Source organism: Panulirus ornatus, chromosome 36 (genome assembly GCF_036320965.1).
Source record: "Panulirus ornatus isolate Po-2019 chromosome 36, ASM3632096v1, whole genome shotgun sequence".
Lineage (NCBI taxonomy): Eukaryota > Metazoa > Arthropoda > Malacostraca > Decapoda > Palinuridae > Panulirus > Panulirus ornatus.
In genome coordinates, this window is record NC_092259.1 from 1,853,135 (window position 1) to 1,880,663 (window position 27,529).

General features: G+C 46.9%; 1 protein-coding gene across 4 annotated transcripts in view; it reads left to right on the forward strand.

Annotated features, from left to right (window-relative positions):
- LOC139760254 (uncharacterized) overlaps positions 1 to 27,529 on the forward strand; it is a 198,378-nt gene that overhangs the window by 145,076 nt on the left and 25,773 nt on the right. For 3 of the 4 annotated variants that reach the window (XM_071683182.1, XM_071683186.1, XM_071683183.1), the window contains 2 exons: positions 10,622 to 10,721; positions 26,242 to 26,741. In XM_071683182.1, the coding sequence (XP_071539283.1) occupies positions 10,622 to 10,720 (99 nt within the window). In that variant the 3' untranslated portion in view covers position 10,721; positions 26,242 to 26,741. Of the gene's footprint in view, positions 1 to 10,621; positions 10,722 to 26,241; positions 26,742 to 27,529 lie in introns of those variants that run through there. The other variant, XM_071683184.1, reaches the window with a different exon arrangement.

Consider the following 27,529-nt stretch of genomic DNA (forward strand, 5'->3'; position numbering starts at 1 on the left):
ATACCGTCGTGCTCAAGGGTCGTACCATCGTGCTCAAGGGTCGTACCCTCGTGCTCAAGGGTCATACCGTCGTGCTCAAGGGTCGTACCGTCGTGCTCAAGGATCATACCGTCGTGCTCAAGGGTCGTACCCTCGTGCTCAAGGGTCATACCGTCGTGCTCAAGGGTCGTACCGTCGTGCTCAAGGATCATACCGTCGTGCTCAAGGGTCGCACCGTCGTGCTCAAGGGTCGTACCCTCGTGCTCAAGGGTCGTACCGTCGTGCTCAAGGGTCGCACCGTCGTGCTCATGGGTCGTACCGTCGTGCTCAAGGATCATACCCTCGTGCTCAAGGGTCGCACCGTCGTGCTCATGGGTCATACCGTCGTGCTCATGGGTCGTACCGTCGTGCTCAAGGGTCGTACCCTCGTGCTCAAGGGTCGTACCCTCGTGCTCAAGGGTCGTACCCTCGTGCTCAAGGGGACAGAGAAATACTCAAATCAATCTTCATTTCCATCATTGTGTGGAATCCTTGCTCGCGAGTTTCACTGAAGTGATTAGCGAATCAGAGACCCAACTGCCTGATGGGCAATTAGTTATTCTGTTAGATGCTTCGAGGAACAGTTAAGTTGGTCACAGGAGCAGCCCGAGCTAATGGAAATACAAAAAGCAAACGAAAGTCATTAGGCAAATTACATATGAAAAATACAGTTCATTAGTACAGAAGTTCAATTACACAAGGAAGCAAATAGGAATAAATTCTGTCCTCTCTATATATGTTTTATAGTTATCCTATTTTCTTTTTTGTATCCCTATCTATCTATCTATTTATCTATCTATTATATCAACTGAAGCCGGTATATCAACTGAAGCTGGTAAGTGCTGTGAAAATTATTTTGACTGACGCTAGACGAATTCGTCCAGCTTTTGCGAGACCCCACGGGTCGAAAGCTAAAGCTTCTCTTTTGGGACTTTTCTTCAAGCTGAGGCAAGGCGATTCTATTCAGCTTTTGCGCCCGGGGTTGGGGGGGCCCCACGGGTCCTGGGGCTAAAGTTGGCCCCGTGGGGGTCGAGCTCACTCAACCTCACCACAAGGGCGTAAACCCCCTCACCCAGAGAGATGAGAGTGGTGGTGATGATGGAGGAAGTGAGGGGTGATGGGGGGTGATGTGACTGTCACCTCCCCCTCTTCTTCCAGCCAGGCTAATTAACAACCTTCTGTCAAAACAGACAAGGTAAAGGATTTGCCATTCATAAACACAGACCAGGAGGGGTTATGGAAGAGTGGGCAGGTACATTAACTTAATATGGTTTTCTAACATATTTCTAACATATATCACGGGTCTTCTGGACCTGTCTCAGGTGTGGGGAGTTTTAGTATGTTAGTTTATCGTTATTTCCTTAAGTTATTTATCAGGTTAGTGTTGTATAAGAGAGTTTTTGATCATGACATGGTTAGGTTCACATCATGAACTGTGTTTGACGTATTTCGGTATCATATGGTTTTGTAATCCAAATGGAAAGTCTGTGCGTGTAGTATATGTATATATATAATTATATATATATATATATATATATATATATATATATATATATATTTTTTTTTTTTTTTTTCATACTATTCGCTATTTCCCGCGATAGCGAGGTAGCGTTAAGAACAGAGGACTGGGCCTTTGAGGGAATATCCTCACCTGGACCTCTTCTCTGTTCCTTCTTTTGGAAAATTAAAAAAAGAAAAAAAAAAAAAAAACAGCCAGGATCGAACCTGGGACCCCTGCGTGTCAGGCGGGAGCGCTACCGCTAAGTTATGATTGCGATCTTAGCTTAGCGGTAATGCTCCCGCCGGTCACACTGGGGTCCCGGGTTCGATCCTGGCTGTTGAAAATGCGCGTTCATGTGCACTTTGTTGGTATATAATATATATATATATATATATATATATATATATATATATATATATATATATATATATATATATATATATATATATGGACTGGAGGACATGTTTAAATGTAGTTCAGGTAAGGGATGAACTTCACTTTGGTCTGCTTAGAACGTGGAACAAGGTATGTCATTTCCAACTCATTAAGACGAGGTAATTAACGTTGAATATGATTATTACAACTTCCACCACAACGTTTCAAGATTTGATAACACCAGTGAAGAATCATTTGAACTGGGTCGATTATGATACGATCGTATTAATCGTTATTTTTCTACGATCGTATTGATCGTTATTTTTCTACGATCGTATTAATCGTTATTTTTCTACGATCGTATTAATCGTTATTTTTCTACGACCGTATTAATCGTTATTTTTCTACGACCGTATTAATCGTTATTTTTCTACGATCGTATTGATCGTTATTTTTCTACGACCGTATTAATCGTTATTTTTCTACGATCGTATTAATCGTTATTTTTCTACGATCGATTTGATCGTTATTTTTCTACGATCGTATTAATCGTTATTTTTCTACGATCGTATTAATCGTTATTTTTCTACGATCGTATTAATCGTTATTTTTCTACGATCGTATTAATCGTTATTTTTCTACGATCGTATTAATCGTTATTTTTCGGGAATATCTAGACAGACGAAGATTTTTGGAAGTGGTCTTCATTGTCGTGGAAGGTACGAGTAATGAAACATTATGGTAGGAGATGAATGCTTGTGAGATATTTGTCTATGATCAAAGGAAGATGAACCAGACTTCGTGACGCCTGAACAGGAGTTGGTCAGTCTGTTACGCTAGTATGAGTTGTGACGCCCTGTAAGAGAGCTGGGGCTGGGGGCTGCTCTGTGACGCCTGCACCAGAGCTTGGAGGGCTGGGGGGGCTGCTCTGTGACGCCTGCACCAGAGATGAGGGGCTGGGAGCTGCTCTGTGACGCCTGCACCAGAGCTGGGAGGGCCGGGGGCTGCTCTGTGACGCCTGCACCAGAGCTGGGAGGGCTGGGGGGTCTGCTCTGTGACGCCTGCACCAGAGCTAAGGGGCTGGGGGCTGCTCTGTGACGCCTGCACTAGTGCTGGGGCTGGGGGCTGCTCCGTGTCGCCTGCACCAGAGCTGAGGGAAGGAGGGCTGCTCTGTGACGCCTGCACCAGAGCTGGGAGGGCTGCTCTGTGACGCCTGCACCAGAGCTAAGGGGCTGGGGGCTGCTCTGTGACGCCTGCACTAGTGCTGGGGCTGGGGGCTGCTTTGTGATGCCTGCACCAGAGCTGGGAGGGCTGGGGGGGCTGCTTTGTGATGCCTGCACCAGAGCTAGGAGGGCTGGGGGGTCTGCTCTGTGACGCCTGCACCAGAGCTGGGAGGGCTGGGGGGTCTGCTCTGTGACGCCTGCACTAGAGCTGGGAGGGCTGGGGGGTCTGCTCTGTGACGCCTGCACCAGAGCTGGGAGGGCTGGGGGGTCTGCTCTGTGACGCCTGCACCAGAGCTGGGAGGGCTGGGGGGGTCTGCTCTGTGACGCCTGCACCAGAGCTGGGACGGCTGGGGGGTCTGCTCTGTGACGCCTGCACTAGAGCTGGGAGGGCTGGGGTCTGCTCTGTGACGCCTACACCAGAGCTGGGAGGGCTGGGAGGCTGCTTTGTGACGCCTGCACCAGAGCTGGGGGAGGGGGTCTGCTCTGTGACGCCTGCACTAGAGCTGGGGGGCTGGGAGGCTGCTCTGTGACGCCTGCACCAGAGCTGGGGGGGCTGGGAGGCTGCTCTGTGTCGCCTGCACCAGAGCTGGGAGGGTGGGGGGTCTGCTCTGTGTCGCCTGCACTAGAGCTGGGGGGGCCGGGGGGGCTGCTCTGTGACGCCTGCACCAGAGCTGGGAGGGCTGAGGGGTCTGCTCTGTGACGCCTGCACCAGAGCTGAGAGGGCTGGGGGTCTGCTCTGTGACGCCTGTACCAGAGCTGGGAGGGCTGGGGGTCTGCTCTGTGACGCCTGTACCAGAGCTGGGAGGGATGGGGGGCTGCTCTGTGACGCCTGCACCAGAGCTGGGAGGGCTGGGGGTCTGCTCTGTGACGCCTGCACCAGAGCTGAGAGGGCTGGGGGTCTGCTCTGTGACGCCTGTACCAGAGCTGAGAGGGCTGGGGGGCTGCTCTGTGACGCCTGTACCAGAGCTGGGAGGGCTGGGGGTCTGCTCTGTGACGCCTGTACCAGAGCTGGGAGGCTGCTTTGTGACGCCTGCACCAGTGCTGGGGGCTGCTCTGTGACGCCTGCACCAGAGCTGGGAGGGCTGGGAGGTCTGCTCTGTGACGCCTGCACCAGAGCTGGGAGGGCTGGGGGGTCTGCTCTGTGACGCCTGCACCAGAGCTGGGGGGGCTGGGGGGGTCTGCTCTGTGACGCCTGTACCAGAGCTGGGAGGGCTGGGGGGTCTGCTCTGTGTCGCCTGCACTAGAGCTGGGAGGGCTGCTCTGTGTCGCCTGCACCAGAGCTGGGGGGCCTGGGAGGCTGCTCTGTGTCGCCTGCACTAGAGCTGGGAGGGCTGGGGGGTCTGCTCTGTTTCGCCTGCACTAGAGCTGGGAGGGCTGGGGGGTCTGCTCTGTGTCGCCTGCACCAGAGCTGGGGGTCTGCTCTGTGTCGCCTGCACCTGGTTAAGTATTATCGATCCTTGATATATAATTATCATCTGGACAACATCAAAGGCGTCGTGTGTTCATGCTCAAAGATTTTTCCCCTTCAGCCTTCAACAAAATTCTTTAATTATTCTTTTTTTTTTTCTTGCCTCTGCCACGGTGTGTGTGTGTGTGTGTGTGTGTGTGTGTGTGTAAAAAAATTCTCTGATGCCTTTTCTAACATTACCTTTATCCAGCATTACTTTCTGTATAATATGATACCTTTTCGTGAAGTGGCTCCAAATCTCTCTCTCTCTCTCTCTCTCTCTCTCTCTCTCTCTCTCTCTCTCTCTCTCTCTCTCTCTCTCTCTCTCTCTCTCTCTCTCTCTCTCTTCCCCCATTTAGATCTTACACAGGAAGGAAACGTCAAATAGGAATCATATATATATATATATATATATATATATATATATATATATATATATATATATATATATATATATATTATCCCTGGGGATAGGGGAGAAAGAATATTTCCAACGTATTCCCTGTGTGTCGTAGAAGGCGACTAAAAGGGAAGGGAGCGGGGGGCTGGAAATCCTCCCCTCTTGTTTTTTTTTTAATTTTCCAAAAAAAGGAACAGAGAAGGGGGCCAGGTGAGGATATTCCCTCAAAGGCCCAGTCCTCTGTTCTTAGCGCTACCTCGCTAATGCGGGAAATGGCGAATAGTATGATTATATATACAAACCTCCAACATCCAGGCTCGAACCCAGGATTCCTGCGTGCCAGGCGGGAGCGCTACGGCACAATTGTCGTTCTTTTAAGAATATAAAATATGATAAAACCCAGAACACAAAAACTTAGCAGTACCTTCGATACTCTATTTACCTAATGCAGTGAGTACTAATGGAATGAGTACTAAGTAAACGAATACCTTTCGTCTCGCATTGGTGATCAACGGGGTCTACACCTGTCAAACCTCATCAGGCTCACACAACCAGCAGATACCATTTCAGAACACGCACTTTCACGGAACGTCCAAACCTCCTATAGCCAGACTCGAACCCAGGACCCCTGTGTACTGAACAAATGGGCAATTCCAGACACCCTGGCCCTCGTACCTATTACTCATAGTAACCCCATCTTATCCCCAGCTATCCTAGCACTTCCATTATCATCTCCCCCCCACACACCCTTCGCTATACTCTCGCTCTTCCCTTACAATCTACGCCTCCCTTCCTGGCGGTACGAGGTTACAAATAATCCTTATGAGGCGAGTCTCGCCTGGTCGCTAAACCTCGAGCGTCAGTTTACGCTTCGCTGGCTCAGTAGGTCGCTGGAGGTGTTTGCATCATCATATTCAGTGCGTCAGCGACTACGCTCTTTTATGCAGGTGTTGGGGGGAAGGAACAAACGGATGATTCTTTTTCATTACAGGTTTTCTAATGTAATGGCTACGTGTAGATGGAGATATGGAACATAAAGCGTCAGCAGATAGCATATAAGTATCAATAATATTGTTCTATAATGCTGATCCTGTTAGACGTCCATCATAAAAAGATTAAAGCTACGTAGCTTGAAAGTTAGGATCACATAACCATAACCCACTGTACTCTGTGTTTCTCATCTGGCCTACGTAAGCTTAGATAGACTTAGTTTGGTCCTTGTCTATCGGTTCTTTAAGCGGGCGAGCTTGGGTGATAACGCTATTAAGGGTCTCGTGTATAAAACACCACCCCTTGGTTCATCATTTGTATCTTAGACGTATATTAGCGAATATTCATTGCCGGAGGTAAGTGGACGTTCCAATATTCTAAAGATTCTAAACGATCCTTTAGTTGCATTAGGTAAATAGAGTATCGAAGGTACTGCTAAGTTTTGTAGTTCTGGGTTTTATATTTTTTATATTCTTAAAAGAACGACAATTGTAAACAATGATGATTCCTGTCAGTGCTTTTACTCACAGTGAGCGATACGCGCTAGTCTTGCCTCGTAGCAAAACTGTAGGTCATCTCTCTCTCTCTCTCTCTCTCTCTCTCTCTCTCTCTCTCTCTCTCTCTCTCTCTCTACTCCTCTCCCTTCCCTCCCTCCTCCTCTCTCTCTCTCTCCCTACTCTTCTTCCTTCTCCCTTTTTCTCCCTCCCTACTCTTCTCTCTTCCTTCTCCTCTCCCTCCCTCTATGAAACCGTCCATCAGTCTACAGTAGTACAGACACTTTTTCTAACTCGAACGCAATTCTCCTACATCACCCCAAAAAATCCCTCAGCCATCATCAATCGCTCTTCTTCATAACTATGAGGAACCACTTGCATCTTTCCCCCTCAATAACATGACTCGAGAGCACAGGAATTCGCAAACGAGAACCCTCCACCCCCTCGTTTGACATATTGGAAAGGAAAAGTTTGGTTTGATAGGAAAAGTTTTTGAAACATCTATTGTGCTCAGATGAATGCCCAAAACTCGTACTGATTCACTGCTACGAGTCTGAAAAATCTCCAGGGAATTTCGCCTTCCAATTGATTACGAACACACAAGTTGATTCCGTGGGCAATATGATCCATTCGCCATTGACTCTCTAATGTAATTTGAACCATATCACCGTGGCTTTGGGTGTATGTATACGCCTGAAACTCCTCCTATTCCCTCCAAACTTGGACAAAAGGCGCCCGCAACAGGCTCCCATCACCGGTTAACAAACTATTTCATTTTTCAATAAATTCGTTCCAAATTCCCAACATATGGACACTGGGACAATCAGAAAGGCATTTGGCATTGTCATGTTACATGTTGGCATCAGTTCATTGTTTACAAGATCAAATGGTGTAGTCGCTATGCGATTAAACGACAACAGCTGCCTCAGATAGAGACGATCAGTGGAGCGTTTGCACGACCGGGCTAAATGGGGATGGTCTGGGATTAATCTGGTGGGTAGCATGATGCATAGGATTGCTGTTGGTGGCATTATTCTAATTACTTCACTTGGGATTAATCTACCAGTGATTTATTTGTGTGGATTGCCGTGAATAATGGGGAGAGGTGGAGGGTGTTTTTAGGGGTAAGTGGGTGTCATAGATTCCTTGAGGTAATTTGATGGAAGTGTTCTGTCTGACTTTAAACTCGTTGAGAGATTATGAAATCTCTTGTTTCTCAATCAGTGATTAATCATGGTAATTCCGTGCTTGGAATTACTTTGGCTTGAACCGTTCTGTTTAGTTTTGGATTACATTCTGATGGATTACTTCTCCATAGGTTATTGGATTACGTGTTAATTGACAGGCGTGCGAAAGAGAGACTTTTGGATGTTAATGTGCTGAGAGGTGCAACTGGAGGGATGTCTGATCATTATCTTGTGGAGGCTAAGGTGAAGATTAGTATGGATTTTCAGAAAAGAGGAGTGAATGTTGGGGTGAAGAAGGTGGTGAGAGTAAGTGAGCTTGGGAAGGAGACCTGTGTGGGGAAGTACCAGGAGAGACTGTGTACAGAATGGAAAAAGGTGAGAACAATGGAAGTAAGGGGAGTGGGGGAGGAATGGGATGTATTTAGGGAATCAGTGATGGATTGCGCAAAAGATGCTTGTGGCATGAGAAGAGTGGGAGGTGGGCTGTTTAGAAAGGGTAGTGAGTGGTGGGATGAAGAAGTAAGAGTATTAGTGAAAGAGAAGAGAGAGGCATTTGGACGATTTTTGCAGGGAAAAAATGCAATTGAGTGGGAGAAGTATAAAAGAAAGAGACAGGAGGTCAAGAGAAAGGTGCAAGAGGTGAAAAAAAGGGCAAATGAGAGTTGGGGTGAGAGACTATCAGTAAATTTTAGGGAGAATAAAAAGATGTTCTGGAAGGAGGTAAATAGGGTGCGTAAGACAAGGGAGCAAATGGGAACTTCAGTGAAGGGCGTAAATGGGGAGGTGATAACAAGTAGCGGTGATGTGAGAAGGAGATGGAATGAGTATTTTGAAGGTTTGTTGAATGTGTCTGATGACAGAGTGGCAGATATAGGGTGTTTTGGTCGAGGTGGTGTGCAAAGTGAGAGGGTTAGGGAAAATGATTTGGTAAACAGAGAAGAGGTAGTAAAAGCTTTGCGGAAGATGAAAGCCGGCAAGGCAGCAGGTTTGGATGGTATCGCAGTGGAATTTATTAAGAAAGGGGGTGACTGTATTGTTGACTGGTTGGTAAGGTTATTTAATGTATGTATGACTCATGGTGAGGTGCCTGAGGATTGGCGGAATGCGTGCATAGTGCCATTGTACAAAGGCAAAGGGGATAAGAGTGAGTGCTCAAATTACAGAGGTATAAGTTTGTTGAGTATTCCTGGTAAATTATATGGGAGGGTATTGATTGAGAGGGTGAAGGCATGTACAGAGCATCAGATTGGGGAAGAGCAGTGCGGTTTCAGAAGTGGTAGAGGATGTGTGGATCAGGTGTTTGCTTTGAAGAATGTATGTGAGAAATACTTAGAAAAGCAAATGGATTTGTATGTAGCATTTATGGATCTGGAGAAGGCATATGATAGAGTTGATAGAGATGCTCTGTGGAAGGTATTAAGAATATATGGTGTGGGAGGCAAGTTGTTAGAAGCAGTGAAAAGTTTTTATCGAGGATGTAAGGCATGTGTACGTGTAGGAAGAGAGGAAAGTGATTGGTTCTCAGTGAATGTAGGTTTGCGGCAGGGGTGTGTGATGTCTCCATGGTTGTTTAATTTGTTTATGGATGGGGTTGTAAGGGAGGTAAATGCAAGAGTCCTGGAAAGAGGGGCAAGTATGAAGTCTGTTGGGGATGAGAGAGCTTGGGAAGTGAGTCAGTTGTTGTTCGCTGATGATACAGCGCTGGTGGCTGATTCATGTGAGAAACTGCAGAAGCTGGTGACTGAGTTTGGTAAAGTGTGTGGAAGAAGAAAGTTGAGAGTAAATGTGAATAAGAGCAAGGTTATTAGGTACAGTAGGGGTGAGGGTCAAGTCAATTGGGAGGTGAGTTTGAATGGAGAAAAACTGGAGGAAGTGAAGTGTTTTAGATATCTGGGAGTGGATCTGTCAGCGGATGGAACCATGGAAGCGGAAGTGGATCATAGGGTGGGGGAGGGGGCGAAAATTTTGGGAGCCTTGAAAAATGTGTGGAAGTCGAGAACATTATCTCGGAAAGCAAAAATGGGTATGTTTGAGGGAATAGTGGTTCCAACAATGTTGTATGGTTGCGAGGCGTGGGCTATGGATAGAGATGTGCGCAGGAGGATGGATGTGCTGGAAATGAGATGTTTGAGGACAATGTGTGGTGTGAGGTGGTTTGATCGAGTAAGTAACGTAAGGGTAAGAGAGATGTGTGGAAATAAAAAGAGCGTGGTTGAGAGAGCAGAAGAGGGTGTTTTGAAATGGTTTGGGCACATGGAGAGAATGAGTGAGGAGAGATTGACCAAGAGGATATATGTGTCGGAGGTGGAGGGAACGAGGAGAAGAGGGAGACCAAATTGGAGGTGGAAAGATGGAGTGAAAAAGATTCTGTGTGATCGGGGCCTGAACATGCAGGAGGGTGAAAGGAGGGCAAGAAATAGAGTGAATTGGAGTCATGTGGTATACAGGGGTTGACGTGCTGTCAGTGGATTGAAGCAAGGCATGTGAAGCGTCTGGGGTAAACCATGGAAAGCTGTGTAGGTATGTATATTTGCGTGTGTGGACGTGTGTATGTACATGTGTATGGGGGGGGGCCATTTCTTTCGTCTGTTTCCTTGCGCTACCTCGCAAACGCGGGAGACAGCGACAAAGTATAAAAAAAAAAAAAAAAAAAAAAAAAAGGTTAGACTGTGTGGGATTACACCCACTGGAAATCCTAGCTATGCAGAAAGCCATCGGAATTACCTTACATGCATTCGCTAGGATTACTTTGTTGGTGGGATTAATGCGCCTGAGATTAATCCACTCCTGTCGTACCCTCGTGTTCAATGACCTTAAATATTTCCTTGTCCATCGCTTATAGAAATTAATCTTTCTCTTTCTTGGTTTGATGTTTGACTTCTAAGAACTCTACCATGCCATCTTGATCCTAGGCTCTTTTGTTTGACTTCCTTTTTACTACTTTTTATGCCAATTTTTTTTCTTAATTTCATTTTTTCTTTATCAGATACAATCAGCAATGTGCTTTACCTCTTTCGGTGGACTTGGCCGCTTACCTGAGCGCTGCAGGAACCCTATAGAGGAAGACTCTGCCACAGGAAGTTGAGGTAAGGGTGTCTGGTCTGTTGATCTATCAGCCAGTCTATCGATCGATCTATCATTTTTTTACCTCTGTCGATCTGTATGTGTTTCTTTTTCTGCCTATCTATCCGTCTATATATCTATTTATTTATCGACAAGACGTCTGTGACATTTTCCTTAGCGTACTTCGTATCATGCGTTGTACACCCTGGCGTGTTGATATTACTACGAACATGTGTATACTGCATGACTACATGTACATATTGCATGACTGTCATGAACAGGATTCGCGTACCATGGACTCGACGAATCAAAATGTCTTTGCTCCATTTTCTCCCGAAATTCTCTCTCATTGGTTCCTCTTTTCATGTCGCTTCGCTCCCTTTGCTATTCTATTGTCTTTCATATCATTAGAATGATAGACAGATATTCAGTCACTACGTTGGAATGAAACCTGTGGTTTCTATGCCCCCGTGTCTCTCTGTGGTAAGAACTGGTTTTTATGTCTCCGTCACTGTGGTAGTTTCTATGTCCCATCTCATTGTGGTAGTTTCTATGCCCCCTGTCACTGTGGTAGTTTCTGTGCCCCCCCTTTCACTGTGGTAGTTTCTATGCCCCCTCTCACTGTGGTAGTTTCTATGCCCCCTCTCACTGTGGTAGTTTCTATGCCCCCTCTCACTGTGGTAGTTTCTGTGCCACCTCTCACTGTGGTAGTTTCTATGCCCCATCTCAGTGTGGTAGTTTCTGTGCCTCCCTCTTACTGTGGTAGTTTCTATGCCCCCCCTCTCACTGTGGCAAGAGCTGTGGGTACGTGGGAAGATGCGAAAGATGCGAAGCTCTGCAATACGTAGCAGAGAGAGGTTCCTTCCTTTTGCACAAACAGGTCCTTAGACCCTCAGGGAAAGTAGAACAGCTGGAGAAAATGGGAAGAAGAAGAAGAAGAAGAAGAAGAGTGACGTAGGGAAATGAAAGTGTGTGTGTGTGTGTGACGTTCAAAAAGAGTCGAGAATCACCTTTCTTCCTTAGGAGACCTTGAACACTATGTGACCTTCACCTTGCACCGCCATAACTTCCAAAAAAAAAAGAAAACCAGAAAGGGACCTTCACCTGCCACACGCCATTTCCTGGCCGAGCCTATCACATCAGCGGGTAACAATACGAGCGCCAACCAAACCCCCTCCCTCTCTCGCCTCCCCCACTACCACCATATCCTGCCCACCACGACCCACGCGACTTGATAACAACCCCGGCCTCCAACATGCCTCCTCCATGGCCGTCCACATCGACACACACACACACACACACACACACACACACACCAGTTTTCTCTCGTCTTGTATCGACACGAGACCGCCAGGGGTCAAGGTCAGGGTGTGAGGGATGTGGGTCGTAGAAGAGAGGTCGTTGGGGTTTGGGTGAAGGAGGCAAGCTTAGGGGTTGGGTGGTAGAGGCAATCTTAGGGGTTGGGTGATAGAGGCAAGCTTAGGGGTTGGGTGGTAGAGGCAAGCTTGGGGTTTGGGCGGTAGAGACAAGCGTAGGGGTTGGTTGATGGAGACAAGCTTGGGGTTTGGGTGGTAGAGGCAAGCTTAGGGGTTGGGTGGTAGAGACAAGCTTAGGGGTTGGGTGGTAGAGGCAAGCTTAGGGGTTGGGTGGTAGAGGCAAGCTTAGGGGTTGGGTGGTAGAGGCAAGCTTAGGGGTTGGGTGGTAGAGGCAAGCTTAGGGGTTGGGTGGTAGAGGCAAGCTTAGGGGTTGGGTGGTAGAGGCAAGCTTAGGGGTTTGGGTGGTAGAGGCAAGCTTAGGGGTTTGGGTGGTAGAGGCAAGCTTAGGGGTTTGGGTGGTAGAGGCAAGCTTGGGGTTTGGGTGGTAGAGGCAAGCTTGGGGGTTGGGTGGTAGAGGCAAGCTTGGGGTTTGGGTGGTAGAGACAAGCTTAGGGGTTGGGTGGTAGAGGCAAGCTTAGGGGTTGGGTGGTAGAGGCAAGCTTAGGGGTTGGGTGGTAGAGGCAAGCTTAGGGGTTGGGTGGTAGAGGCAAGCTTAGGGGTTGGGTGGTAGAGGCAAGCTTAGGGGTTGGGTGGTAGAGGCAAGCTTAGGGGTTGGGCGGTAGAGGCAAGCTTAGGGGTTGGGTGGTAGAGGCAAGCTTAGGGGTTGGGTAGTAAAGGCAAGCTTAGGGGTTGGGTAGTAGAGGCAAGCTTAGGGGTTGGGTGGTAGAGGCAAGCTTAGGGGTTGGGTGGTAGAGGCAAGCTTAGGGGTTGGGTGGTAGAGGCAAGCTTAGGGGTTGGGTGGTAGAGGCAAGCTTAGGGGTTGGGTGGTAGAGGCAAGCTTAGGGGTTGGGTAGTAGAGGCAAGCTTAGGGGTTGGGTGGTAGAGGCAAGCTTAGGGGTTGGGTGGTAGAGGCAAGCTTAGGGGTTGGGTGGTAGAGACAAGCTTGGGGGTTGGGTGGTAGAGGCAAGCTTAGGGGTTGGGTGATAGAGGCAAGCTTAGGGGTTGGGTGATAGAGGCAAGCTTGGGGTGTTGTGTAGTAAGGGGCTGGCTGGGAAACTGGTCAATAGATTGCAGGTGTCAGACATGAACGCCCCTTGTTCTCGGTACGACACATCCAACACACTAGGTGTCGTATGTGATAATATTCTGGCCCTTTTGAAGCACCACAGACCACTCCACATAGTGTTTACGTTCCGTTGTGAAGCACCACAGACCACTCCACATAGTGTTTACGTTCCGTTGTGAAGCACCACAGACCACTCCACATAGTGTTTACGTTCCGTTGTGAAGCACCACAGACCACTCCACATAGTGTTTACGTTCCGTCCGTCGTGAAGCGCCACAGACCACTCCACATAGTGTTTACGTTCCGTCCGTCGTGAAGCGCCACAGACCACTCCACATAGTGTTTACGTTCCGTTGTGAAGCACCACAGACCACTCCACATAGTGTTTACGTTCCGTCCGTCGTGAAGCGCCACAGACCACTCCACATAGTGTTTACGTTCCGTAGTGAAGCACCACAGACCACTCCACATAGTGTTTACGTTCCGTAGTGAAGCACCACAGACCACTCCACATAGTGTTTACGTTCCGTTGTGAAGCACCACAGACCACTCCACATAGTGTTTACGTTCCGTAGTGAAGCGCCACAGACCACTCCACATAGTGTTTATGTTCCGTAGTGAAGTGCCACAGACCATCCACATGGTGTTTACGGTCCGTAGTGAAGTGCCACAGACCACTCCACATAGTGTTTACATTCCGCAGTGAAGCACCACAGACCACTCCACATAGTGTTTACGTTCCGTAGTGAAGTGCCACAGACCACTCCACATAGTGTTTACGTTCCGTAGTGAAGTGCCACAGACCACTCCACATAGTGCTTAGTCTGTAGTGAAGTGCCACAGACCACTCCACATAGTGCTTACGTTCCGTAGTGAAGCACCACAGACCACTCCACATAGTGTTTACGTTCCGTAGTGAAGCGCCACAGACCACTCCACATAGTGTTTACGTTCCGTAGTGAAGCACCACAGACCACTCCACATAGTGTTTACGTTCCGTAGTGAAGCACCACAGACCACCCCACATAGTGATTTACGTTCCGTAGTGAAGCACCACAGACCACTCCACATAGTGATTTACGTTCCGTAGTGAAGCGCTACAGACCACCCCACATAGTGATTTACGTTCCGTAGTGAAGCGCTACAGACCACTCCACATGGTGTTTACGTTCCGTAGTGAAGTGCCACAGACCACTCCACATAGTGCTTACTGGTCAGTCGCTGGTTGCTCTGGCTGTGGACTTGGAATGCGTTACACAGAAGCAGTAGAAAAGATCTGTGACGCAACTATGGACAGCATTCTGTACATGTTTATCTTCTTTACCCCCGCGTGGTGAGTGTAGAGAGGAGGAGAGGGAGTGTGTGGCACAGACCTTACTAGCTGGGTCGGCAAGAGAGAGGGAGGGAGTGGGTGTGTGTGGGTGGCTGGTTGTCGTACGCCGAAGTGACAGAGAACCAGAGAAGGGGAGATGACACACACACACACACTACTACTTGTTGTAGTTACCGAGTCATGGTTCGAAGGGCCTCCAGCTTGCAGGAACGAGAGGAGGAGGAGGAGGAGTTGAAGATGAAGAGGTCGAAGAAGAGGAGGAGGAGTTTAAGAGGAAGAAGAGGAGGAGAAGGAAGAAGAAGAGGAGGAGGAGGAGGAGGAGGAAGAAGAGGAGGAAGAGGAAGAAGAGGAGGAGGAGGAAAAAGAGGAGGAGGAGGAAGAAGAAAAAGAGGAGGAGGAGGAGGAAGAAGAGGTGGTGGTGGTGGAGTAGGAGAGAAAGGAAGAGAGAGAGAGAGAGAGAGAGAGAGAGAGAGAGAGAGAGAAGAGAGAGAGAGAGAGACCCCCTCTACCTAACTGGTACTTTATAATCTCCTTTAACGAACTCGCTGTGTTCCCATTAGGCCTCGTGGAATCTGGTCTTGTCATAAGACATTCTCTCTCTCTCTCTCTCTCTCTCTCTCTCTCTCTCTCTCTCTCTCTCTCTCTCTCTCTCTCTCTCCCCCCCCTCCCAGCCCCCCTTCAGCCCCTCGTATGGGTCTGTTGTGTAATGACCCGTAGCATTCATGATGCCTGGCTCACAACAACATGGACGACCACCTTATAAAGTTTCTTTTCTTCCCCCCCTCTTTACTGCTGCCACCACTACAACTTCTATTACTACCACGATCGCCAGTACCCCTGCCACCACTACTACCACGATCGCCAGTACCCCTGCCACCACTACTACCACGATCGCCAGTACTCCTGCCACCACTAAAGGTCGTCTTCAGATCTCTTTCAAGTTAAGACGAATGCGCCTCGCAGACGCTTCCTTGTCTGTTTTGACCCCTCACGAACGGTGAATTGATCCGTCCTTGCCCTCACGAACGGTGAATTGGTCCGTCCTTGCCCTCACGGACGCTGAATTGGTCCGTCCTTGCCCTCACGGACGGTGAATTGGTCCGTCCTTGCCCTCACGAACGGTGAATTGGTCCGTCCTTGCCCTCACGAACGGTGAATTGGTCCGTCCTTGCCCTCACGAACGGTGAATTGGTCCGTCCTTGCCCTCACGGACGGTGAATTGGTCCGTCCTTGCCCTCACGGACGGTGAATTGGTCCGTCCTTGCCCTCATGGACGCTGAATTGGTCCGTCCTTGCCCTCACGGACGGTGAATTTATCGTCCTTGCCCTCACGGACGGTGAATTGGTCCGTCCTTGCCCTCACGGACGGTGAATTGGTCCATCCTTGCCCTCACGGACGGTGAATTTATCGTCCTTGCCCTCACGGACGGTGAATTGGTCCGTCCTTGCCCTCACGGACGCTGAATTGGTCCGTCCTTGCCCTCACGGACGGTGAATTAGTCCGTCCTTGCCCTCACGGACGGTGAATTGGTCCGTCCTTGCCCTCACGGACGGTGAATTGGTCCGTCCTTGCACCTCACGGACGCTGAATTGGTCCGTCCTTGCACCTCACGGACGCTGCTGAATTGGTCCGTCCTTGCCCTCACGAACGGTGAATTGGTCCGTCCTTGCCCTCACGAACGGTGAATTGGTCCGTCCTTGTCCTCACGGACGCTGAATTGGTCGGTCCTTGCCCTCACGGACGCTGAGTTGGTCCATCCTTGCCCTCACGGACGCTGAATTGGTCCGTCCTTGCCCTCACGGACGGTGAATTTATCGTCCTTGCCCTCACGGACGCCATCGTGTTCATTCGCTACCGTTATAATGCTCCACCCAGCACCACTGTGGCGGGATATGAAAGACAATAAACGCGTGAAGTTCTACGATTAAAACTGCTGTATCAGAGTGACGGGTCAATATGGCAGACCTCCCACTATTTCCCTTTATCTCCTCCTCACCCCCCATTAAACCACATAGACTCCCACAGTCTTGATTTCATAGGAGGGGGAAGAGTGGAGGAAGAGGGTACTACAAATAAATCTTAGGATCACGTCTTGATTTCATAGGAGGAAGGGGAAGAAAGGTCACTGCAGATCTTAGGATCACCTCATCTTCAAGGTGTTGGAAAGCTTTTCCCCGTTGTGATTCGATGCTACTCGCTGTGAAGGACGTTCGTTTGTCACTGGACCTGCAGCGAGATCTTGGCGCTTATAGAATTCGCGTTCTTGGTCACCGAATCCGTCTTTGCGTAGGGGGAAACTGGACGCACATTGGCTTTGAGAGAGAGAGAGAGAGAGAGAGAGAGAGAGAGAGAGAGAGAGAGAGAGAGAGAGAGAGAGAGAGAGAGAGAGAGAGCCAGCCAGAGCCATGAGGTTCGCATGGGAGAGAAGGTTACTGTGGGAGAGCAGGTGGGGTGGGGCGATGTGTATGGGAGTTATATGGGTCGGGGAGAAGTGGTGGTTGAAAAGTAATTAGAGGATTGGGTGTCAAAAGGTCCTCTCCACTGGGGGGCCAATGGGAGGTGTGCGAATGAGACTGATGGACAAGTATAGGTGGATGAGTTTCAGGTGGGTTGGTGAGTGAGTTGATAAGGGAGTGTGAGTGTGGCAGAAAAGAAAATATTCAAATATGTAATGCAATGCTGCCTACAACATTATTGTTACTGTAGAGAGAAATATGAAAGGGAAGAAATAGACAAGGGAGAGTATTACGAGTTTTGGAATAGGTGAAAAGCGCGTCTTTTGAACTGTGCCAGGTCTTGAGTTACTGGGAAAGACATGAGAAGGTAGAAGAGTTCCAAAGCTTTGACGTGTAGGGAAAGACGCGGTTATCAAAACGGCCCACCCATGAGTTGCTGATGGCCACACAATAGCCATGTGACGCAGCAGCTTGCCGAGTATTGCGTGGTTTAGCTAGTGGTGGGGGGCACACTAGCAGCCCGCTCTCGGGAGCCAAAACCAAAGTAATACCTATAGAAGAAGGAAAGTGTACCAACACTACAGCGTTAGACAACCTACTAACATTACTGTTCATACCACGATCACCAGTCCTGCTGCCACCACTACAACTACTGTTGCTACCACGATCGTCTTTACTGCTGCCACCACTACAACAACGATCGCCAGTACTCCTGCCACCACTACTACAACGATCTCCAGTACTCGTACTACCACCACTACTACAACCTTAAGTTCATTACCACGCCACATTGCTGGCATGACAACCTTCATTAACATCAGAATTATGGTGACCCCCCGCCAGAAACACCATATCGTGTTCACCCTCCCATTAGCGTTCCTGGCCTGCCAGCAGTGCCACCATCGTAAGTCCTGCTGCCACCGTCAGTGTCATGTGACAACACTGCCAGCTACCAACACCATTATAGAACAACACAACCAGCTTCTACCACCATTACCACCACACTGCTAACGCTCCCTCAACCACTACTACCACATCCTTGTAATGTTATCCCCACGCCTTATTTTCCCTACCTGGCCTTATTTTTCCTCCTGGCCTTATTTTCCCCCTGGCCTTTTTATCCCCATCTGGCCTTATTTTCCCCTTGGCCTTATTTCTCCTCAGGTCTTATTTTCCCCTTGGCCTTATTTCTCCCCAGGTCTTATCTTTCCCCTGGCCTTATTTTCCCCCCTGACTTGAATTTCCCCCTTGGCCATATTTACTCCTCTGGCCTTATTTTCCCCTGGCGTTATTTTACCCCTTGGCCATAATTACTCCTCTGGCCTTATTTTCCTCCTGGCCAAATTTCCCCCCTGGCCTTATTTTTCTCTTGGCCTTATTTTCAGAAAACCTCCACTTCCCCGTCGTAAGAGCCAGGAGAGAGAAATGGGGACCTGTGACAGAACATTTTACTGTATATCATTTCTTTATTTTCCTCTGAGTAAACTTTGTTGAGTCTGCTTTACTGAGGAACCGTGTCCAGTAACGTACACGACCTGGTCAAGTGTAAGAATAATTAATCCTTTTTTATTTTCTTTGCCTTTTTCTCCTTTAGGAATGAGCATTTAATGGCGTTATTTCGTGGGACGTGAGGATTTTGACGAGAGAATTTGTAAGAAGGATTTTAAATGACGTTGTATTACAGATTTTTGAGTACACATTTTGAAGGGAGGTTTTTGAATACACTTTTGAAGGAAGTTTTTTTGAGTACACATTTTGAAGGAAGTTTTTTTGAGTACACATTTTGAAGGAAGGTTTTTTGAGTACACATTTTGAAGGTTTTTGAGTGCACATTTTGAAGGAAGGTTTTTGAGTGCACATTTTGAAGGAAGGTATTTGAGTGCACATTTTGAAGGAAGGTTTTTGAGTGCACATTTTGAAGGAAGGTTTTTGAGTGCACATTTTGAAGGAAGGTTTTTGAGTGCACATTTTGAAGGAAGGTTTTTGAGTGCACATTTTGAAGGAAGGTTTTTGAGTGCACATTTTGAAGGAAGGTTTTTGAGTGCACATTTTGAAGGAAGGTTTTTGAGTGCACATTTTGAAGGAAGGTTTTTGAGTGCACATTTTGAAGGAAGGTTTTTGAGTGCACATTTTGAAGGAAGGTTTTTGAGTGCACATTTTGAAGGAAGGTTTTTGAGTGCACATTTCGAAGGAAGGTTTTTGAGTACACATTTCGAAGGAAGGTTTTTGAGTGCACATTTCGAAGTAAGGTTTTTGAGTGCACATTTTGAAGTAAGGTTTTTGAGTACACATTTTGAAGTTAGGTTTTTGAGTACACATTTTGAAGGAAGGTTTTTGAGTACACATTTTGAAGGACGGTTTTTAAGTACACATTTTGAAGGAAGGTTTTTTGAGTACACATTTTGAAGGAAGGTTTTTTGAGTACACATTTTGAAGGAAGGTTTTTTGAGTACACATTTTGAAGGAATGTTTTTGAGTACACATTTTGAAGTAACGTTTTTGAGTACACATTTTGAAGTAAGGTTTTTGAGTACACATTTTGAAAGACGGTTTTTAAGTACACATTTTGAAGGAAGGTTTTTTGAGTACACATTTTGAAGGGAGGTTTTTGAGTACACATTTTGAAGGGAGGTTTTTGAGTGCACATTTTGAAGGGAGGTTTTTGAGTGCACATTTTGAAGGAAGGTTTTTGAGTGCACATTTTGAAGGAAGGTTCTTGAGTGCACATTTTGAAGGAAGGTTTATGAGTACACATTATGAAGTAAGGTTTATGAGTACACATTTTGAAGGGAGGTTTTTGAATACACATTTTGAGAGAAGGGTTTTGAGTACACATTTTGAAGGAAGGTTTTTGAGTACACATTTTGAAGGTAGGTTTTTGAGTACGCATTTTGAAGGAAGGTTTTTGAATACACATTTTGAAGGAAGATTTTTTATTACACATTTTGAAGGAAGGTTTTTTAGTACACATTTTGAAGGAAGGTTTTTTTAGTACACTTTTGAAGGAAGGTTATCGTCAACATTCTTTGTAGTGAAAAATTTTTGAAGACTGTCCTTGAAGTAAAGATTTTGACGACACAATTTGTAGGAAGAATTTTGAGGACATACTTTGCAGTGAAGAATTTGACTATTTATTTTGAGAGGATTCTGACGACATCCTTTGAAGTGAAAAGTTTAACATATTTTGAAGTGAAGCTCTTCGGCACTTACTTTAAAGTAATATTTGAAGACTCATTTTGAAGCAAGAATTTTAATCACACGCTTTCAAATGAGTTTGTCTCATGATTAACGTAATTATTTGTTCTCTCATGACTATAGTCTATCTATCAAGTAGTCTATCTATGTATGCACATGTGTATTCATATATGTACTATATAACTCTCTCTCTATGCGGCCATCTATCTATCTATCTATCTTGTACAGCCACAGTGGGCGTAGAGTGTAGTAGACCCATGTCTCTGGTTCGTACAGTGTCCCCTCCATGTTCTATCCTCCCTCTTTCTCTCTCCTTCCACACCCTAAAGAAAACGGGACACCTGACATTTTCGTTCGGTTTCCAGAGCCTTTGCAGACTATCCAGGCATCCAGGCCTTTCCAGGAATCTCCAGTCATTTTCTCGTTCTTTCACAAATATCCTGCTTGGAACTTCTCTCCTTGCCTCCCCTTTATATATATATATATATATATATATATATATATATATATATATATATATATATATATATATATATATCTATCCTCTCGCCCACATAACTTCGAAAACTGTTCTTTCTATATTTTCTTGTATTTTTTCTTATAATTTTCCATTGTTCTTCGAATTTGTTGATTGGAACGCTTCTTGTGTTTGTTGACTGGAACGCTTCTTGTGTTTGTTACTGGAACGCTTCTTGTGTTTGTTGATTGGAACGCTTCTTGTGTTGATTGGAACGCTTCTTGTGTTTGTTGATTGGAACGCTTCTTGTGTTTGTTGACTGGAACGCTTCTTGTGTTTGTTGATTGGAACGCTTCTTGTGTTTGTTGATTGGAACGCTTCTTGTGTTTGTTGATTGGAACGCTTCTTGTGTTTGTTGATTGGAACGCTTCTTGTGTTTGTTGATTGGAACGCTTCTTGTGTTTGTTGATTGGAACGCTTCTTGTGTTTGTTGATTGGAACGCTTCTTGTGTTTGTTGACTGGAACGCTTCTTGTGTTTGTTGATTGGAACGCTTCTTGTGTTTGTTGACTGGAACGCTTCTTGTGTTTGTTACTGGAACGCTTCTTGTGTTTGTTGATTGGAACGCTTCTTGTGTTGATTGGAACGCTTCTTGTGTTTGTTGATTGGAACGCTTCTTGTGTTTGTTGACTGGAACGCTTCTTGTGTTTGTTGATTGGAACGCTTCTTGTGTTTGTTGATTGGAACGCTTCTTGTGTTTGTTGATTGGAACGCTTCTTGTGTTTGTTGATTGGAACGCTTCTTGTGTTTGTTGATTGGAACGCTTCTTGTGTTTGTTGATTGGAACGCTTCTTGTGTTTGTTGATTGGAACGCTTCTTGTGTTTGTTGACTGGAACGCTTCTTGTGTTTGTTGATTGGAACGCTTCTTGTGTTTGTTGACTGGAACGCTTCTTGTGTTTGTTGATTGGAACGCTTCTTGTGTTTGTTGATTGGAACGCTTCTTGTGTTTGTTGATTGGAACGCTTCTTGTGTTTGTTGATTGGAACGCTTCTTGTGTTTGTTGATTGGAACGCTTCTTGTGTTTGTTGACTGGAACGCTTCTTGTGTTTGTTGACTGGAACGCTTCTTGTGTTTGTTGACTGGAACGCTTCTTGTGTTTGTTGACTGGAACGCTTCTTGTGTTTGTTGACTGGAACGCTTCTTGTGTTTGTTGACTGGAACGCTTCTTGTGTTTGTTGACTGGAACGCTTCTTGTGTTTGTTGACTGGAACGCTTCTTGTGTTTGTTGACTGGAACGCTTCTTGTGTTTGTTGACTGGAACGCTTCTTGTGTTTGTTGACTGGAACGCTTCTTGTGTTTGTTGACTGGAACGCTTCTTGTGTTTGTTGACTGGAACGCTTCGTGTGTTTGTTGACTGGAACGCTTCGTGTGTTTGTTGACTGGAACGCTTCTTGTGTTTGTTGACTGGAACGCTTCTTGTGTTTGTTGACTGGAACGCTTCTTGTGTTTGTTGACTGGAACGCTTCGTGTGTTTGTTGACTGGAACGCTTCTTGTGTTTGTTGATTGGAACGCTTCTTGTGTTTGTTGACTGGAACGCTTCTTGTGTTTGTTGACTGGAACGCTTCGTGTGTTTGTTGACTGGAACGCTTCTTGTGTTTGTTGATTGGAACGCTTCTTGTGTTTGTTGACTGGAACGCTTCTTGTGTTTGTTGACTGGAACGCTTCGTGTGTTTGTTGACTGGAACGCTTCGTGTGTTTGTTGACTGGAACGCTTCGTGTGTTTGTTGACTGGAACGCTTCTTGTGTTTGTTGACTGGAACGCTTCTTGTGTTTGTTGATTGGAACGCTTCTTGTGTTTGTTGATTGGAACGCTTCCTTGTATTTGTTTGTTGATTGGGGCAACGTTTTCTATTCAGTCGGGTTGTACTCATGGAAATGTAAAGAAAATCTGTTGCTCGTCTTAAATTTTCTTCATTCAAAAATGTTTTTTCTGTCTGTTTTTTCTGCCAATTGTTCACTTCTGTGTCTTCGTATTATATTCTCAATATGGAAATCGTATTTTCTAACTCTTCAGTTCATTTATATCCTATCATGTCTTTGCTACCTGTGAATCGCTATATGCCATATCATCCTATCATTGAAAATCAAATTATTCCTATATACTATTTTTTTTCTATATAGCCGAGACAGCACAGGGTCATTGAATACTTTAATCAAAGGCATGTAATTCATGCTATATATATGTACGTATACCGTAGCCTAAGCCGGGTACCCCACTTCATCGATCAGCCCCTAGATGAGGATGAACAGCTGGGGTGTACTGCGGACAGGACTTTGCCATATTGGAGCCACATTGGGGCCTCGTAGTGACACCTCCCTGTTCCAGTGGGCTGTTGCGCTCTGCTGTTAGTCGAGGCTCAGCCATGGTGTGTTTCTTGAGCTCAGCAATGACACTCGCTGACCAATTCGTCAAATCTCCCAAGAATCTATTCCTTACGTCGTATTCTAATGTACCTTTTATTTACAAATGTTTAATTTCTGATGCAGTTCTTTCCCTGGATAGTTTCATGAGGGAGATCTCTGTCTATCGGGGATGTGCGATAGATCGTGAATCAAGGGTGAGGATCGAGTGAGCAATGGGTCTGGTTCGTGTGAGGCATCAGGTCTAAAGTAAGGCTTAGAATCCGACTCCAAGTCGACCCCTTTGAAGCGTCTTAAAGAGGCTCTGTTCACCGGGTCGTTGAGGAGGGAGGGAAAGAAAGAGGTAATCCACAGTATCGTGATTCCCTCTGTGTAATCACGAGTAATCACGAGTAATCACAGATGGTCATTCGATGTCACTCAAGCTATCGTCAGCTGTGGTAGGTGTGGTGGTGGTGCTGGTGCTCCTCCTCCTCCTCCTCCTCCTATTGCTCCTCCTCCTCCTCCTCCTATTGCTCCTCCTCCTCCTCTCCTCCTATTGCTCCTCCTCCTCCTTCTCCTCCTATTGCTCCTCCTCCTTCTCCTCCTATTGCTCCTCCTCCTCCTCCTATTGCTCCTCCTCTCCTCCTCCTCCTATTGCTCCTCCTCCTCCTCCTCCTCCTCCTATTGCCCCTCCTGCTCCCCCTCCTCTTGCTCCTCCTTCTCCTGCTTCTCCTCCTCCTATTGCTCGTCCTCTTGCTCCTATTGCTCGTCCTCCTGCTCCTCCTCCTCTTGCTGCTCCTCCTCCTCCTATTGCTCCTCCTCCTGCTCCTCTTGCTCCTCCTCCTCCTCCTCCTCTTGCTCCTGTGCCTTGATATCTGAGCTTAATCTCCTCCTCCTCCTGCTCCTCCTCCTGCTCCTCCTCCTCTTCCTCCTCCTCCTGCTCCTCCTCCTCCTCCTGTGCCTTGATATCTGAGCTTAATCTCCTCTTGCTCCTCCTCCTCCTCCTCCTCCTCTTGCTCCTCCTGTGCCTTGATATCTGAGCTTAATCTCCTCTTGCTCCTCCTCCTCCTCCTCTTGCTCCTCCTGTGCCTTGATATCTGAGCTTAATCCAGCCAGTTCTACTGCGGGAGGTGGAGGAGGGGGAACTGTGGGCGGGAGTTCGTGCACAAGTCCTGAGCGGTGGGAGTTGGCAACAGTTGGTCCTGCCAGACGATGAGACGGGCTGTGCCTAATTAGGCACAGAGGACAGAGCTGTGGGGGAGATGTGGGCAACTGTGCGAGAGATGTCTGGAGGTGTCGGGAACTGTGGGAGAGATGTCTGAAGCTGTCGGGAACTGTGGGAGAGATGTCTGAAACTGTCGGGAACTGTGGGAGAGATGTCGGGAGCTGTGAGAGAGATGTCTGAAGGTGTCGGGAACTGTGGGAGAGATATCTGAAGCTGTGGGGAAATATGGGAGAGATGTGGGGAACTGTAAAGGGAGACGTCAGAATCTGTAGGGAGCTGTGGGAGAGATGTCAGAAGCTGTGGGGAAGCGGAGAGAGATGTTGGGCGCTGTGGGAGAGAAGTCTGAAGCTGTGGGGAGCAGTGGGAGAGATGTTAGAAGCTGTGGGAAGCGGAGAGAGATGTTGGGCGCTGTGGGAGAGTAGTCTGAAGCTGTGGGGAGCAGTGGGAGAGATATATAAAGCTGTGGGGGGGATGTTTTAGAGTTGTTGGGGAGGTTTGAGATGTAGTGGGTCGACGCCTCGAGCATCGGAGAGATGTGGGTGAGCTGTGTGGGAGCTGTGTGGAACTGTTGTGTTTGGGGAAAGGTGTGTGGAGAACTGTGTTAAGAGCTGTGGGTGGCTGTGGGAAGGTGCCAGCAATCTACCCGAAGCTCTGGCGAATCTGGATTTGTGGATGCGATTTCTTGGTTTTTGGTGGGTGGCGTGGGGGTCAGACATGGTTGGTTCATTCTTGTGTTGTGAAATGATTATACATCAATGTACATTCCTGTACATTTGCATATCTTGTACATGCCTGTGTTGTAAGTCGGTTTACATATTCATGTCCTTCTGTGTCACGCAAGTTATGCATTCGTGTACACATGTGTGAGGCAAGTTATACGTATACACGTGGATGAGGTAAGTCAGACGCTGTGTTTACGTGGGGTGAGGGAAAGTTAGACACTTGTACATGGGTAAGGAAAGTTAAGACTTTCGTACATGGGTAAGGAAAGTTAGACACTTTGTGTACATGGGCAAAGAAAGTTAGACACTTTGTGTACATGGGTAAGGAAAGTTAGACACTTTGTGTACATGGGTAAGGAAAGTTAGACACTTTGTGTACATGGGTAAGGAAAGTTAGACACTTTGTGTACATGGGTAAGGAAAGTTAGACACTTTGTGTACATGGGTAAGGAAAGTTAGACACTTTGTGTACATGGGTAAGGAAAGTTAGACACTTTGTGTACATGGGTAAGGAAAGTTAGACACTTTGTGTACATGGGTAAGGAAAGTTAGACACTTTGTGTACATGGGTAAGGAAAGTTAGACACTTTGTGTACATGGGTAAGGAAAGTTAGACACTTTGTGTACATGGGTAAGGAAAGTTAGACACTTTGTGTACATGGGTAAGGAAAGGTAGACACTTTGCGTACATGGGTAAGGAAAGTTAGACACTTTGTGTACATGGGTAAGGAAAGGTAGACACTTTGCGTACATGGGTAAGGAAAGTTAGACACTTTGTACTTGGGTAAGGAAAGTTAGACACTTTGCGTACATGGGTAAGGAAAGTTATACATTCAGACCCACATGACTTTAGGCAAGATATTCACCTCCACATACATGAAAACAAGGTGACGTACATAAACCCATGGTCAACAGTAAGGCAAACCTACGTATCCACATAACGAGAGAGAGAGAGAGAGAGAGAGAGAGAGAGAGAGAGAGAGAGAGAGAGAGAGAGAGAGAGAGAGAGAGAGAACACGGAGTTCCTAAAAGGACAACGTAAAGATCCCACATATGAGAGAGAAAACGAGAATCGGAGGGACCATCTGCATGCATTTCGTCCTTCCTGTCGTAAACAGTGGCTTAATGATGGTGTTGACCCAATGATATGTCCCCCTGACGCGCGGATATGATGGGTTAATCCTTTATTTATCCCCTACGCCCTCACAGTTCCCTGTGGCGGAAGTGGGTGGTGGTGTTGTGAGGTCCTCACACACCACCACAGTGGATGGTGGTCGTCATCCATTATGATAGCCTCGCCAGTGCCTCGAATTTGAAGACGCTCCTCACACACCACCACAGTGGATGGTGGTCGTCATCCATTGTGATAGCCTCGCCAGTGCCTCGAAGGTGAAGACGCTCCTCACACACCACCACAGTGGATGGTGGTCGTCATCCATTATGATAGCCTCGCCAGTGCCTCGAATGTGAAGACGCTCCTCTCTGATGATGGAGACGCTCCTCTCTAACGTCCCCACTGCAAAGGTTAAGGATATACGTCGTCACAAGAGGACTGCGTCTGATGGTGTTCTCAGAAAGTGTGTTGGTGGGGGAGGTGTGTGTGTGTGTTTTGAACCTCAACGGAGCTGTGGTATTAATGACCATAAGAATAATGATGGATATTAAGTTTGTTAACTAATTCAACAGCGTTCATTATATTAGAATTTGATATCAACTAGTGGGCTTAATAATGAAACTATCCATTCAGATAATTTTTATGTGATTTAGCCTACTGAACTCACTGTGGGTCTTTCTGGAAAGTTTGGCTTATGTGTTTTGATAAGTCCATACTGATAGAGTTGAGGACTATATAGTCTGTGTTGGGTACGACAGGTGGGTCGGTAAGAGGATCTGGACACAGGGTATGATCGTGTTGTCCTCGAGTTTAAGTCTGGGCATTACATTGGATTGCCTTCGTCGTTCTCTGGTTATTCGAAGTCGCTTCAAGAGGATGGAGGATGCTCCGCCAGGTGTCCAGCATTACCCTGCTCCTGACTGGAACGCAGATTCGAAGCTACAGAGCTTTTAAAAGGGACTCCCGGTGTTATGTATGGCAATTTTTTTTCATATTTTGCTTCTCGCATTTTCGAGGTAGCGCTCAGAACGGACAGAAAGGCCTCTCTCGTTCGCATCCACTCTCCAGCAGTCATGACTAAATCCCTGAAACCAGTGTTACCTGTCCACAGTAGACCTTCTTTGTAGTTTCCTCGAACCACTTCATATGCCATAGTCCAGCCTCCCCTGACAACACGTCGCCCCCAGTATACCACGTTGCTCTCGCGCTGTTCTGTGTATACTTTTCACTCCTCCCTGTATTCAGAATCGATAACTCAAAGCCTCTTTCACTCCAGCCATCCATCTTTTTCTAGGTCTCCTCGTTCCTCTAGCTCCCTCCACTTTTGACAAATGCATATCCTCTTTGTCAGTCTCTCATCGCTCATCCTCTCCGTATGTCCAA